Here is a 16,290-nt window from a genome sequence, read left to right on the forward strand (position 1 = left end):
TCTGAGGAGGGGGGTGACCTTATCTGTATCTTGCCATGTACAAGATAGGCACGATTTTTGTCGTATGTGACAGTGTCTTCCTAAAGACACTGTCAGCTGTCTTTAAAAATATTTACTGGCATATCTCAGCAGAAAAAAAACAAGTGGAAGATTTAAGAGTTGCCAACTCTGGCTCAGGGTTTATTTTATATTCAAGTTACATAGCCCAGCTTTATCAGGCACCAAATCCATTATAGGTTCCAGCTCCAGGCACTTGAGTGTTTTATTTAGATCAGCAGAAGCCAGCACAGCTCAGCTGCAGGAACCAGACAGTCATTTCAGTCCCTTCAGCTCCAGCCAGCAGCCCCGCTCCACCTAGCTCTCTCCCCAGACAGGCCAAGGCTATGCCAAAGCCCAGGGTTGGTCTGAGCAGTGGCATTCCCACAGCTACCTCTCCTCCGTGCTGCAGGACCCCTGCCCATGCAGTATGAAGCAGTAACATACTGCAGGACTTAACATCTTAAGAGAAGAACCAAAGGCATCTGGGCTGAGGAATGGTCAGACCCCTTTGGCTCTGGCAGATCCATGGGACATTTGCCATGGAAGATGGTACATAGTGGTCCTAACCCAAGGTCTTATCCCATATACCCCACTGCAAACTGCTTACAAAAGCCTTTCAAAAGAGCAGCATCCCTCTCTCTGGTGGAGATAAGGAGATGTGACCCAGGAGGCTGAGTGACACAGCTCTGCCTGCTGCTCACAGACAGCTGTCCTTGGCTTCACTAGTGAGGCTCAGCCTTCCCAGCCTGAACTTGAGCAACAAGGGAGAGTGGGGTGAGGGCCACCCAGAAGAACCACATGCCACCCAGCAGTCTGAGCCCCTCCAGTCTGAGCTGCCACATGGACAATTCCCATAGCCGTATACCAGATCCCCCTCCCTTCCCTCTGCCCTGCACAGGCACATCTTTGGCAGTGTAAGCACAGAGGTACACATGCCAAGTCTGAGAATAGGCTGTAGAAAATGCTGTTGGACTGCTGGAACTGACCCCATGGGATCTGTGAGTGGGGGACATCTCCTCTCTGGGTTCAGCAGGGCTCCTGGCTGTGCTGGCTGTGGCCCAAATGAGCTGGGACTGTTCGCTATAGGAAGGCAGCACCACAACTGGTCTGGGTTGCAAAGCATTTGGGGAAGATGCCAGTCTTGCCATTGCAGCGTCCTTCAAGCCAGTCCTCGTTCACTGGGAAAACATAAAGGAGCAGGATGAGCCCTGGCCCACATGAGTGGGATTAGTGAGAGTTTTCATGGCTGGAATTTAACTGGGCAAAACCCAGTGCAAGCCTGTACCTCCTGAGGATATGAACCTGAGACAGCACTGGAGAGGCCATCTATTCCCCAGTCCCTCCCTGGAGCACTCCAAAAGCCTGTCCCAGTACAAGCCTGCAGACAGGACTGGAGAGCTACCTTCAGAGAGAATATCCAGCACATCCCCCTTGCTGAACTCCAAGTCCCCCGGTCCTTGCGCGAGGTAAGAGTGCTGAGCCAGCATCCGGTAGAGGATCGGTCTGCCCGAGTGGGAGTCAGAGTCCTGCAGGAGAAAGTCAGCACGGAGGTTGCAAGGCAAAGCAGAGATTTGAGTCCAGCACAGCAGGGAAACTCATCACAGCCCACGTACCTGGCAGCAGAGCATCAGCCTGCCATCTGTCAGCTGCTGCCACATCTTCCCTAGATCCTCCTCTCCCAAAACTGCACCCAGTTCTTTGCCATCCAAATGCCTGTAGCTGCAAAGATTCATTAACACAGCTCAAATCATCTCACTTGAAGCCAAACTTGGAGGCAAGCCTAGCCCTCTACCATCTTCAGTTTTCAAAGCTCCCTTTGTAAGACAGCTCTGAGCTTGTCACCTTGCACAATGACATGGGGCCACCCTGCGTGCTCAGTGGGCAGGAATGGCACTGCTGAGACTGACACTGTCACCCTCTCACACACTTATTTGAGGGGAAGATCATAAACTCTCCTGACTACTCTGACTGTCTGTCCCCAGGGGTGTCACAGTCAGGCAGACCTCACCCCAGGACCAATGCACGCTTACACCCAACTCCCAGATTGCTCTGCCTTGATCCTAGTGTATCCCAAAGGTTAAGCCAAGCAGGAGAAAATCCAATATACAGCAACTGCATCTGCACAGACTTCTTTCTGTTGTGCTATTTCTTGACCATGGTACAATTTCCTGGGAAAGATCTGTTGGGCTTCCAAAGCCCATTGAGCGCTCGCTGTTCTCCAAACCAAAAGCCATAGTACAGTTAGCCTTACAAGGAAGGCTGTGTGCTCACATTTATGCTGAATTTCGTCTAGAGTGCTTTGACCCAAATTAAATGTTCTGAGGAGAACACACACAGTTGGATGCCTGTATCCCCAGGGGAATGGCTGCTGCCAGCCCATCACACACACGCATGCACCAGGAGTGCTGGAGGGCCCAGCTGTGCTGCAGCATACCTCAGCTTCCCTCGCTCTGCCTGCTGCCCAAACCGCTCCCTCAGCAGAGCCCGCAGGTCCAGCAGAGACAGCGCCTTGCCTGCCCTCAGCACCACGGTGCACTCGCAACACGCTCTCAGCACAACAGGCTTGTCCGTGCTGGATGAAGCTTCTCCACAGGTTGGTGGGATCTGCTGAGAGATGTGGCACTGCGTCCAGTCTGGTTATTCAGACCACGTCACCTCTCATATCAAGGGAGGTGACACAAACGCAACCCCTCATTTCAGTGCTACTATTGTAACAGCAGTGCAGCATAAAAATGCAGCTCTGAATTTCAGAGGGGGAACTACAGATTCAAAACCTGGGATCAAATGTTCCTCCCGTGACCCAAGAAGCCAGTTTCTGGGTCCAATTGCACAGGTACCTCCCAAACCTATGTGAGCAGGGCCCCAATTCTTGCAGCCAGCTGTAGAGATGCAGCCAAGTTCCCATGTTCTGCTGCCCTCTGTCTGGACTACAGCTGAAAAAAATATTACTCCAGAAGTCCTACAAAGAGGGGCAGCAAAGACAAAAGTGAGCAAAGCTGATCTGCAGCTGGCACTACCAGGGAGGTGCTGTCCCCAAGCAGACACAGGAGTGATTCCAGCACCGTCACACACAATGGTTGGTAATAATGTGGAGGTGCAGAGGACATCATCCCAGAAGGACACAAATATGAATGAACTGTGGTACCCAGACTGACAGGGACAGAAAATGCCACACAGGAGGAAGGGGGAAGGGACAGCAGGTAGTTCAAAGACAGCACTCTTGCAAAATGCGCTGTCAAGTGTGTGCCTGAGAACATTGCTGTGTCTGGGGCTCTTGGCTCCTGGGAGGGCTGGCAAAAGGGCACTGCCCTGGTAAGCCTCAACCTTGAACTGCCTCACAAATTTGTATGGTCACAAACTTGGGAGTGATGATGGAAAGACCACATGGGAGCCTCTCTTTGGAATGGGAAAATGGACAAAGAAAATTTTTTTTCAGTGGTTTTGGGGCAGCTCAGGAATTTTGAAGGATCCGGCCAGGAACCTTGCACTTTTCACAGCCTTGATCTCTTGAGGCTGTGCTAGCTTTGGCTTGTGAAACACCTTACCTTGAAGTCCACTTGGGCACTGGTATCATTTTCAGAGGCATTTCCTCTTTCTGGAGATTCTGCAGAACAAAACAAGAGCAGAGGAACAGCACCCACAGTCAGCAGACCCCCCAGCAGCTCTTCTGCAACCTGCTAGCACACAGGCAGCCATAGCTGCAGTGGGGAGCCAGCCTCCTGCCACACCCCTAAAGTAGGGGGCTTTGGGCACAGCATCACATAGCACCCAGTGAGGTCCCCGGCCCAAGGGATTACCTGGCTTCTGCTTCACATGGAGTCGGCTGGGAGGCACCTGGGCAGGAGGAAGGGGAATCCCATTGCTGATGTTCTGCAACAGAACAACATCAGAAAGGAGTGAGCAAAAGACACCGGAGACTGGGCAAGGCTGGCATGCATGACCAAGGCTGCAGCCAGTTACAAATTTCTGGGTGTAACCCTAGAGAGAGCCCCAGGGAGACTAGTTCATTAAATGGCTGGATATGTAGAGCATTCAGGCTCTTAATGGTCTCTTCAGCTCTTTCAGGTAGTAGGGGTGATGAGAGGTTTGGAGGGACACTTTCTCGGCCTCCTGCCCTTTGCTGGGTTGGTGCTTGAGCAGAGGGAGGCAGCTCACACTGTGCTGAGGTCTCTCCCCACCATCTGCCAGGTCACCTGGGAACCTGGACTGGCTCACAGCAAGACATCCATGGAGGAAATGCCCAAGTATACACTACAGCCAGTGATTCTTTTGGAGGGGGGAAAAATTAATAATAAATCATAGCAACATCAGAACAACCACGTGCTTCAAAAATATCTCACAGGGAACAGGGGCCTGACTTGCACCTTTCCACACTGGGTTCAGATGGAAAAATAATGGGATCAGGTGGTGGAGATGGGAGGGAAGGAAGTTTTCTTAAGTCAAAGGTGAGGGTTTAGGCCTTAGGCACATGGCCTCAAGGAAAAAAAGCAGTGCCTGTTTAAGGTATTACTGTCCCACTGCAGGAAACTAACCTGTTCTCACTCTGCTGGTGAACTAGAACATGTGAGCACTCCTCACCCACTTTTGAGCTACATCTAGTGGCTGTAGACATCAGGGGAGCAGGCTAGATACGCACGTGCCTCAAGCCCTTAAACCCATTGTGGTGTTCCAGTGGCTCAACAAGTTACAGCGGGTCAAGAAAGCTATGGCACCTGCTCATCTTTGTGTGTCCCATCAGCCCATGGTGGATAAGAGATAATAATACCTAGATCAGCTTGAGATGCAAGCCACTGTGGCTTGGCTATACATCCAAGCCCCCAGATTTTGCTTTAAAGAGATCTGATGTATATAAAAAAACAAAAGCATTTTTCCTGTTCTTAACTCTTCTGCTGGTCCTGTTTAAGGGCACTTGTCTTCAGTCAAGGTGTCTCACTCAGTGTTTCACACTGTTTCTCTTACACAGTTGTCCTATCCTGTGATAACCTTACAAATAAATGTCCCAAATGTATCTCTCGGTCCTTTCCTCACCCCTGGTTGCAAGGCTCACCTGTCACAGCACTCTCCAAACTAGCCAGCTGCAACAAGATCTTTTACCATCACATACCAACATACTCTTCATGCCAGTCCCTCTGCTGCCTTCTCCTAGTCTCTCCTCATTCAGGACATGCTCTCTCTGCTGCTTCCGCATCTCTCTTCCTTGGCTGCCCAACCACTTAACAGAACCAGCCACAGCTGCACCTTATCTACATCAGCCAACCCGCCGCCCCTGAAGCCAGCCCACAGCTGTATATTATCAATGATAATTAACCCAGCTTCATTCCTCTACACTCACCCATTTATCCGCTTGTGAGGCAGGCTCCAGGAGAGAGCTTGGTATTCGCAGCTTCTGCAGGACACAAAGAGCAGGGTGAGACAGGAGCTGCTGCTGCGGCAGACGCAGCCCCAACCACCCAGCCCCACTCCGCGCTGCTTCTGCCCTTGCAAACCACCACTGCCTGCTCACCCTACTGCAACATGAACGTGTCCATGGAGGGCCCAGGGTCGCATACAGTAGCCCATGTTATTTGTGCTCAGAAAGTGCTGAACAAAATCCAGTGGTCCTTATGCATCTTTCTGCTGAAAGCAGTGCTACATTGCAGCCACCCAGTTAGTAACAGACCAAACACCCACCAAACCCAACACCCTGCTCCTAAAAGGGATGCTTAGGCAGAGAGAGCAAGGATGTCAAATGATACCAGTCCAGCAGCATTTCTGTATCTTCTGACAATCACTGCTATAAAGCTATTAATGTAAACTGATCATTGTGAGTAATTATGCTTTTTTTTTTCCACCAGTGGCTATTATTTTACTTTTTTTGACTTTGAATTTCATCTGGCACTTCACTGAGCAGTCAGCCAGCACATTCAAATACTTCTGTAACTGTTCATTGTTAGCTCCGTATGCTTCAGGCTATGCCGAATGGTTTGTCTGTCACAGAACATGGTTAACTTAAGAAGGACTAAATCACTATCCCTATTACTATATCACTTAGGAATATGCTAAATGCTTAGGTCACAGCAGATTCTCTGTGGGGACTTCCTTTATATAAAAAAAAAACAAACCAAAAAAACCAGAAAGAAAGAAAAACCTGTTCATTTATGCCCAGCCTTTACTTCTGTATTTTAACCTGTTATCAGCCCTCAAAGCACTGTCTCTCTTGCTCAAACAGCTCACTGTATTTTTAGTGGTCTTGTGATGAACCTTTTGACATTTTTTGGAAATAACAGGCAGATAATAAACTCACTGGCTCAACCTAATCCAAGTATGCACTGGCTCTTTCAAAGAGCTCAAGAAGGCACATGAGAAACGGCTTCTGTCAAGAGATTTTGCATGTTGTCATATTTATTTATGTCTATTCAATCTGTTTACACGATAGTTCCCTTGTCTGCTGAAAGAAGTCAGATTTACTGGGTTTTAATTCCTTAGGTTTTCTCTAGAGCCCTTTATAAAACCTGCCTGAACACAGCTAAAACCCTCCCAAAGTTAATTTAACAGACGTACTACACACCAGATAAGGACCGACCTGTCTTCCCAGCTCCATTAGAACTCCCAGGTGACAAATACTGCTCTAAATGGTGGTCCTTAGTGAGGTCTGTTACCCTACATGATTCCACAACAGGATCCTGTATCGTGAAGAGCACAAGTGCCCAAAAAGATGCCCATGTGGAGCTACAGAGGTGAATGGCAGAAGCTGGTGGGAGCCAAGTGTCAGAGAAATCTATGGTTAGTAACTGGCCTGTGGAAATGAGCTCCTGAACTCATTCTCTGCTCTGCAGTGCTACAGGTGGGTCCCCAAGGAACATGCTCAGAGGGTTGCAGCAAGCTCCTGTTCACAGGCAGGACTGTGGTCGGGATGGATTTCCAGCCCACCTGTTTTCCTTACCTGTCCATCATGTATGGCTGTAGCCCAGCCATCCGCTCCTCTGGTCAGCACAAAGACCAAACTGCTGGCTTTCACTGCCAACTTCTCCGAGTCCTCAGGGTAATAATGGGACAAAACTCTGTAGTAGCCTGACTCACTGTCTCTGGAAAGAAAAAATGAGAGCACCTTTACTAACCCTTGAGTTCTGATGATGGATGGCTTTGACTCAGAACACTACATCAATCCAAACTGGCACATGCTAGAAGTTTCAGGTGTTGGGAAACTGTTTTCCATTGCTACTCTTTGGTCCAACTGGGAACAAAAGCAGCTTGAAAGACACTGATTTCCCAAATCAACTGCCCCATTTTCCTTTTACTGATAAGCACTCTCCAGATCAAAACAATTATTAAACTCAGACCTGAAGTACTGCGGGTACAATATCATAAAAAAAAATTACTTTCACATTTTTCAAACCAAGGCTGATTTTGACTCAGCACAGCAGGTCTGGGAGAAAGTATTTGGAAGCCTTGTCCTGGGAACTAGGATGGGACAGCTGAGCATCCTCTGCTACAGACCCACCACCTGTCTCTGCTTCCATTCCCCAGCCATGGCATGATCCATGCCTGTCTTCCAAGACTATTGAATCAACTCCTGCAAACTGCCCTGAGATTCTTGCATGAGGGATGCCACTGAACTGTTTGTCTGCTGCAACCACACAAGCCTTTGCATGTTTGTCATTCACTCTGCCCTTGGAGAGAAGTGGATGTGGATCCCACAAAGTCTTCAGACAAAGACACCAGAGAATAAAACGTGACCTTCTGAACAGAAATAGGGAGAGAAGAGTTAAACCAAGGTGGAACTGAACACTTACCGCAGAGCATCAGTACTGGGTTCATAAAAGCCCTGTTTCTGTGGGAGGAACAACAGCATCTGTTTACAACAGTACCTTATACAGCCACAGCTCCACATTATTTACTTTCCCTCCGAATACCAAACTGTGGCATTTTCTCTTTACTTTTGACCACATTTATCACACCACAGCATCCATACAGAAGTCTGCTGCTCCACACCTTACCAGGATGGACCTTCTATTTCTCCCCCTCCTTCTCTATCCCATCAGGAGGCGAGTAACAAAGCCTCTTTCCCTACCCTTGGCTGTAAGAAACTCATATTATAGGGCAAGGAACCACTCTTATGCTGACGAATTTACTGAAGTGCTGAGCAAATGCATGTTGGGCATACCTAAGTCTCTACTGTTTCAACACGGCAAAGAGACAAAAAAGCATCTCAAAAGGCTGGAGACTCACATCACCAAGTCCCTTCCAGCCAGCACTGAAGCCCACCACTGGCTTTGAATAGCCCCGTGGATCTAGTCTGATATTGCACTGTTTTTTTCCAACAGTATGTTCTTACCCTGATGGTGTTAGGATCTGAGGCCCTACCTGGAGCTCCATGACAGCTCCATTCCTCCTTTCACAGCTACATCCTTCTCACCTGAGGCCTGAGAGGCTCGAAGCCAATGTACTCATCATTGGGGTTGATGGACGAGATCACCTGTCAAAATAATGACTGAATTGAGACCGGATGAAGAGAGTCTCAGTCTTCATGTAAGGTTATCCTACTCAGACCTGTTTTCTTCTGACATTCTAAGGTCAGGCATAAAGTAGAGCCATGAATATAGTGGAAAAAGCAAAGCTGGAGTCCCAAAACAGCCTCAACCATTTGTGTCCCTGTTTTTTCAGTCTTCCCAAGGTTTCTTTAGAAGTGCCTGAATGAACTACTTTCTCTTTCCTTTATTCATGTTGGAGCTCTCTGGCCTGTGGCACTTCTGCTGACTGCACTGGTCACAAAAGGGATCACAGAAATACTCTGCTGACTTGCATCAAGGAATGTGACAAAGCATTTGTCTCCCAAGTGCCTGCCTGTCCCGCTGGGAATATAGTAGTGAGTAGGAGCATTCAGGAAGAATGTGTTCCCCTTGAAGATGTTATTGTCAGCAAAGAGACAACAACAGGGTTCCCCGAGTACCTGCTCAGCTTTTTCAGAGTTTAAAGTAACCAAGACCGGGAAGTTTTTTTTAGCAGCAAAGTGCATTTTTGATAGAAGAGGTGGCAATCCTAATCAATTTCAGCTTCTGTGTCCCAGACACCTTGACTGGCTGCAAGCCCTGACAATCCTGCTCTTGGGTCTCCACCAATACAGCGATCAGTGGAGTGGTCAACAGTAATGCACCCTGGAGATGTCAGAAGGTAGGATTTTAATCTGTTTGCTGTGAATCTTAATGATTACATGCCTGTTACCTTGGGTTTACCCAGGAAGTCTTTTGAATCCAGCTGTTCAACTTCCTTCTTTCGTGGTCTGAAAAATTCCCTAAGAGGAACCTGCATGGGCTCTAAAAACAGATGGTCCTAGTGTAGGGAAAGCAGTTAAGGAAAAAGCCATCAATTAACATTAAATTAAACATAACAGCAGTGAAAAGCAAATATAATTTCCCTATGTGTGCAAGACCAGCTCCAGGAAGACACTGGCTGAAAAAACAGCTGTGAACTTGAAAAAGGTCACTCAGGTTTCACAAGCACATGCAAACAAAAAGCTGAGCCACTACTAAGCAGTGCTAAGTCAAAGACTAACTCTATCGGCATAGGATGGGTGGGGAGGGAGGGCAGTGGAATAACATTTATTAAACAAATCTTCTAAGCACATTTTCTATTCAACTTCAATTTTTTTTCTCATCTGTTCAACCACTGAGTAGCATGCTAGTAGCAAATACAAATAATACACTAATGTAAAGCATAAACATGATGCTAAAAGAGATTATTAGATTTTTTTAAAAAAAAGTTATCATCTCTTAGAAAGAATAAGGAAGTATGGAGGCAGCAAAATAACAAACACTCCAGGAAGAGTAAATCCGAGATCTGCAAGAGAACTCTGCAGAGATCTTGTTTCTGATCATATAAGAGTCTTAACAGGAAACTATTATTTAAAACCAACCCTGGAAACACTTTTACCCTCTACTTAAGCTCTAAATGTGATTGTCATTAATATCTGAGCTGCCACCAATTGTTACTGAGGTCAAAGGGACTCAAAAAAGTCAGCCAGCGTCATGAGAAGGGAGACTCTCCAAATCTGCACTCATAGGAGTTCTGCACTTAAAACACTGCATAAGGCAACTTGCTTTACAGTACGAATAGAACTAAGCTCCTGAACAGCAGGAACTAGAAAGGAACCTCCCCAGCCTCAGGAGTTATCCCCAAATTCTTTACTATGGTGCTTCTGTGCTATGAAGCAACTGGGGGTGATGGAGTTACTCGATTAGCTGAAGCACTAGTTGGTATAGTATCACATGCAAATAGCTTAGACCGTGTTACCAGGTGACCAAGCAGGTGGGCAGACAAGAAAACCCAAATATACAACAACTGTATTTCTTAAGTCCAATACACATACCCAGGAACTCACAGAGGTGGTCTTACCTGCACCCGCTCAAGCGCCAGGTCCAGGATTGCTGTTCTTCCTTCAGGTCTCCATACAACAGCCTTATCTAGGGTGACCCTGGCCTCCTGCCACTGCTGCAGGTGGCACTGTGCTGCTGCAGTGCTGTACAGCACCTAGAGTAGGCAAGGAGGGAGCACAACTCAGAGAGCTAAAACCAAGCAGAAACCCAACATGACTTACTAAACTCAGCCAAGAAACAGGACCCAGACACTAACACACCACAGATACAGTAACAACCCCAATCTACTCCCCACTGGCCACAGGCAAGATACTCTGAGCAGCACAGCTGAAAAAACTTCATAATCAGAGTGGCAAGAGATAAAAGCTGTACCTCCAGGCTAGCTCCTAGGTGTGCTAGAGCTGTTAGCTCTGTTCAAGGCAAGGAGAGGTGTGGGAAAAGCCAGATGAAGACTCGGGTACCATAGAAGTTTTAATGTTATTCTTTCTGTATTTAAACAGCCAGGAAGGATTTTGGGTTTCTTTCTGTATACAACTAGGTAATATTTTTTTTGCTGTGCAGAGAAATTCTGACTCCCTCTAACTGCAAAGTAACTGAAACTGTTTCACATTGTAGTGGGCTGTGAATGTGCAAATTGTCAGCTGTAGCTTATTACCCTGTAGCAGTATGTAGATATGTTCAGTAGTGAAGTGGCAAAGTGTGGGAGTGTTACAGACTGGGTGTTAGGAAGCCTTGCTCTATATGCTGAACTAAGAGTGGGAGATCTCTTCTTGTCACTGGCCAACAGTCAGTGTATGGAAAAGATGCTGGCCTGCAAGGCAGAAGTGTGGTTAGCAGACTTGCTGTTGGATAGTTTGCTATTATATATGCTAGGGTTATCAGCTTGTAAATTGCTTTGTGGTATCTGGATGCAAGGAGTACTTAAGACAGAGGTGCAGCTAATCAAATGCATTTGCTTTAATCCTTAATCATGCTAGTAGAAGACTACTGTTTGTTGGAGGGTGGTGATCCTGATACAGCTACAGGAACTGCAGAGATGCTCCCTCTTGGAGGGGCAAGGCAGCAGTTCTCACTCAGCTCAGAGGTGCTATAGCCTTGCAAGAGGCAAATATTTCTGGATTTTCAAACCATACGGTGTATCTCCCCAGAGAAGAACAGATGTGGCATGTGAGAGGCTATGTATGGGGAAAGCTGATGGCACAGTTCTGCAGGATTTTGTTTGTGTATTTTGAAAAATAAGCTGTAGGTAGATGTAAGAGCCAAATCAGGATGCAGATCCTGAGTCTGGAGTGCCAGCACAGTGAGAGCACTGTGTCCTGGCAATGCCTAGAGCATGTGGAGTGAGGGATGGTGTGTTTACACCAGAAAGGGTACTAGCCCCCTCAGGATGGTCTTGGGGCATTCCTGCAGCCCTGCACCCTTCAAACGGAACATACTGTTCATAAGTGCGTGTGAGCTCAGAGAAGGCAAGTGCTGTGGCACTGAAACTGTTAAAAACAGTGAGGTTTGGGCAATACCATAGTAGCCAAGGATAGCTTCCTCCTGGCAGGTATAAAGTGCATGAAAATTGACTGAGGCTGAATGACAGGTTTCTGGGCATGCTTGACTTGAGTTATACAATGACTCCTGTTGCGGAAGTAAAGAATTAAATACCCTTTCCTCTATCTGCTTTTCAGTCTGTGTGTGTGGACTCATGACAGAAGACTAAATGAACCCTTGCAGTTTCTAGGAGTCTTTTACATTCCAGATATTATGAATATTTACAATCAATTCAGACTTGGATCTTTTTTGAACAGGATATGGCAGGTTGACCTCATGTAACAGTACAAGAGCTGCAGGGTGTAATATTACAGAAGCAAAACATAACTTGCAGCCCAGTGTGTAAGTTTAGACACAGGTAATGCTAAGATCAGTTGCTACAGCTGGAAAGACAGGCTTTTGTGCACGTAAGTTTCTTAGTCTTCACTATGGACCAGTTTTGTTCCCAACTGTCTATACTTCAACCTATTTCATCTTCTACAGCTGAGTTCACAAAACTTATATGCATGCAAGTATAAATATTACATGCATAGATAAGCTAACCCCAATATAAAAATTCCTGTTTATCTGCTCTGAATAATTTTACTTTTTAAACAGCTTAATTTGCTAAACTCTTCAGAGATTACATTGTTTTATGACTTTTATGATTAAGTTCCTTTTTTTAAAAAAAGTGTAAGCACAACGTTTTTACTGTTCTAATGTACTGTCTTGAAAAGCTCTTGGGTTACTAATGCCTACTGCTGAAGAACAGCCCCAACAGGGGGGGAAGACTGCTGAGACAGGTTTGACTCTTACCTCCCATGCATAGAGAATGTGTCTTAGCCCCAGCTGCTTGTAATCGATGAAGGGATTTTGTCTTAGATGACTGAAGGCCATATGATAGTCAGAGAGAGCTTCTTCGTACCTACAACACAGATGACAAGAAATGAGACTAAAAAGCTGAAGACTACTTAAGAAGTTCAAAAGTCTAGCTAGCAGAAAAACATGTATTCTTCTTCATAGCCTGCATGAGGAGAGCTGCACCAGAGATCTGTGTCATCCTGTGACCACAGACAATTCACTATCTTTTCCATGTTAGTAGTTAGTACAAAGTGAACATGATGTGCCTCTTCTCTGTGATTATCTGCACTGTCTTACTGACTGGGATGAACAGTAGGTTTTGGTACCTGAAATAAGTCACAATTCCAAGGCAGAGAAAATGTAAAGAACAAAGACTGATGAATGCTGTGAGCTCCTTGCCCAGCTTGCTGCTGGCAGTCTTGTCCCAGCAGATGTTTCAGGGGAGAAGCAAGGGCTGGGAAACATCTGCTGACGGTGAGCAGTGAGTATACATGCAGGGCCTGAGCAATGAAAGAACAATTTTAGAGAAACTCTAACGATAAGGAGGGGATTAGTCTGAATTTACACCTGAATCAACTGAAATCAAAACAGGTTCCCACTGAGCCTGCAGGTGGTGAAAGGAACAGTCCAGGAAGGACTGTGCAGTGGTCACCTGACTAGATGTCACTGAGCATGGCCAAGAAAAGGTGCCCAGGTAGATGTGGGTGGGTGGGAGCAACATCTGATGAGGGAAGCCATGGAGTTCTGGTGGCCTTCAGCTCCTTGGGCAGGAGGCAGGTCTGCTAGCTGTGCTGTCCCTGACCTGCTGCACAGCCTGTGTGCTTGAGGCAGGCTTGCTCTGTTTCTGCTGGCTGCTGTGCAGTGCTGGGAACCGAGCAGCTCCAGCGTACCAGCCGGGGCTCCACCATCCCTGACTGCTGCTCTTCTGGCAGAGGCACAGACTGTGTGGCTGCTTGCAGGGCCAGCTTTAAGTGCAGAACTGCTCACTTTAACTCCCTCCCAGAAACAAAGACAGTCATTTGGTGGAAATTAAGGTCGGGGAAAATATCAGGAAATAGAATAACTGAACTTTGAAAGTAAGAAGGGATCTGTAAAATCTTCCACCCACCTTGCCGAGCAGGATGTCACTGTGATTTAACCATGGAAACAGTGAGTAATCAATCCCATGACACTGGTGGAGCAATCATTATGTTAAATCAGTGAGACTGAGATCAGGCCCACAAAATTCACTCTCAGCAGAGAGTGAGAGTTGGACACTGTGGGCAGACTGCATTTTTAGGAAGGTCAGACTCATGTGTGCCATGTGAAGATACACCAAGCAGTGCAGTTATTTATTTTTTTTTTATTCCCAAAGAAAACCTGAATGGCAACATAACCTCCTGGCAGCCCTGCATACAGGAGAAGCTTATATCTGTGTGTATGGGACAGTAATGCTATGTATTAGTCACCCCTGGGGCCCCAGAGCTGTGCAGCTCTTATCTTCTCAGCCTTATCAGAAACAAGACCTGCTGACCTGTGACATGCTTTACAAGGCCAAACTGGATGTTGTGAGTTGTTCAAGATTGGTGGAAGAAGTATTTTAAAATCATAGAATCATTCAGGTTTAGGAATAAAATATGACTAAAAAGGACAAGACCAAAGGCTAAAATGGACATGTGCCTCACATTTCCAGCTGCAGATGGACAAACCCTCTCTGAAAGAAGCCAACGGCTAGGGAGCTGTCCTTCGCAACAGTTTTGTCGAATGCCTAAGGAGACAAACAGACACATCCCAAGACAAGTTAGGATCACTCCTATTGATGCCTGGGTATAATGTGCCCAGGCAGCCACATCCAAGCTGCGCTCACACTGGGAGCAGAAGCCATCCTGGGTTTATGACCAGCTCCTCTGGACTGACAAGCACAGGTCTGCAACCTGGGCTGAGGGGCAGGGGACAGCTCCAAGTCACCTTCCAGGTCTTGGCTCTGTATGAGCTGAGCTCCAGGTTCTTGCCCTTCCTTGGTAAAAAGGACTGGACGTAAATGAGCTATGTTTGCTGTCCAGCATCTTGTAACAGGAAAACTGTGGTGCCTGGAGCAGAGTTTTCCCTTACAGTGGGAGCAGTGGGACCAGCTGAGCTGGGGAAGGCTGTCTGAAGCAGCCTATGGTGATATATGAAAGGGTACAAGGGAGAAAGCCGAAGAGCTTCACACAATGCACCCATAAGTCAACATTTCTAGTCCAGTTTCACACATAAATACAGACAAATATTAGCAAAGCTGATAGCAGCTCGTGGCTGATGGTTCAAAGCAATATAGTGCTGGGAAAACTGTCTTAATGTCCTTCTGAGAGAGCTAGGTGTGCTCCTTCACTTATCTACATACCGTTTCTTCACAATGATAACAAATCAAACCTGAAACCCCAGACTTTCCTGATACTGCCTAGATAGGGATAGCATTGCAGGGGTGAAAATATATCGCAGGAGGTCGGGGAGTGACTGTGCCTCTTGATGAGGCTTCTCCTGCAACTCCAGCAGCAAGCCTCGCTTTAAGTCTGCTTTACTGTGCTATAAACCAGAAAAAATAAGCAACCCACTCTGACCTATGTGGAAGTATAGCTGAGCTTCTTCCCAGCCTGTGCCCATCCGCTGGGTCTAAAAGGCCTCTCTGGGGCACCATGGTGCTGTGCTCGCTGTTGTCCTCGACAGCCACTGCCCTGGCCCCTCCAGCCCAGCCTGAGCTCTGTGCTATTAAGAAATGGCTTATAGGTGTCTCCTCACGGGACAGACAGCTGTGCCAGGTGCTTTAATAAATTGGCTTTTCCTCAGGGCACGGTGCCCACCTGCAGGTTCCTGGCCTTGCCGTGGGCTGGGCTGCGGGTCCCTGCTCAGCCCGTCAACCCCTCGTGTTCCCGCTCTCAACGTGCCGGATGAGAGGCGCAGGATTTTAATTCCTTTGTGTTTCAGCCGTTATTCCCTCAAAAATGGGAACGGGCAAGCGGTGCCCCCGTCCCTCTCCGTGGTTCCCCAGCCCGCTTAGCCGGCCCGGCCGCCCCGCTCACCCGCAGGGCCTCCCCCGGCCGCCCTGCCAGCAGGTGCAGGCAGCCCATGTTGAAGCAGATCCGGGACGGCGGCTCCGGGATGCCGGCGAAGATGTCCAGGGCGGCCTCCCAGCGCCCGCCGTCGGCGGCCAGCACGCCCTCATGCCAGCGCCTCACCAGCTCCTGGTACGCCATGGCCGGCGGCAGCGCCGAGCTCCGCGCCGGGCCTCGCCTCACCCGCCGGGCGCGGCCACGGGGCGGGTGGAGGAGGAGGAAGAGGAGGCCCAGCCGCCCCAACCCGCTCCGTTCCTCGCCCGGCCGGGTGAGCCAGGGGGGCGGCCGCGGCCCCCCGGGCAGGGCACAGGGGCTAAACGGGGTCAGCTGCGCGGGAACCGCGGGGGTGCCGGCTCGCTTGGCCTCTGGCACCGAAGGGCGAGTGAACAGCCACCGGAGGAAAGCCGCTAGCAGTGCAGGGAGCGGCCGGGGGTGGCACAGCGCATAAC

The 16,290-nt window shown here is 48.1% G+C and overlaps 1 protein-coding gene across 3 annotated transcripts; it reads right to left on the reverse strand.

Moving 5' to 3' along the window:
- Window positions 1–151: 151 nt before the first annotated feature.
- On the reverse strand, window positions 152–16,290 carry NOXA1 (NADPH oxidase activator 1). 3 transcript variants are annotated; one of them, XM_055806251.1, is made up of 15 exons: window positions 15,809–16,290; window positions 14,435–14,517; window positions 12,726–12,834; window positions 10,411–10,545; window positions 9,241–9,348; window positions 8,435–8,494; window positions 7,812–7,849; window positions 6,962–7,103; window positions 5,372–5,425; window positions 3,837–3,909; window positions 3,585–3,643; window positions 2,474–2,646; window positions 1,653–1,758; window positions 1,442–1,565; window positions 152–1,217 (listed from the first exon to the last, which is right to left on the reverse strand). In XM_055806251.1, exons 1-15 carry the CDS (start codon window positions 15,980–15,982, stop codon window positions 1,120–1,122), a joined length of 1,536 nt encoding a protein of 511 aa, XP_055662226.1. In that variant the 5' UTR covers window positions 15,983–16,290; the 3' UTR covers window positions 152–1,119. The 3 variants fall into 3 exon arrangements, with proteins under 3 accessions (XP_055662226.1, XP_055662231.1, XP_055662238.1); XM_055806256.1 differs by having other exon boundaries at window positions 2,474–2,643; window positions 15,809–16,289; XM_055806263.1 differs by lacking the exon at window positions 14,435–14,517.

Source organism: Falco peregrinus, chromosome 1 (assembly GCF_023634155.1).
Source record: "Falco peregrinus isolate bFalPer1 chromosome 1, bFalPer1.pri, whole genome shotgun sequence".
Classification (NCBI taxonomy): domain Eukaryota; kingdom Metazoa; phylum Chordata; class Aves; order Falconiformes; family Falconidae; genus Falco; species Falco peregrinus.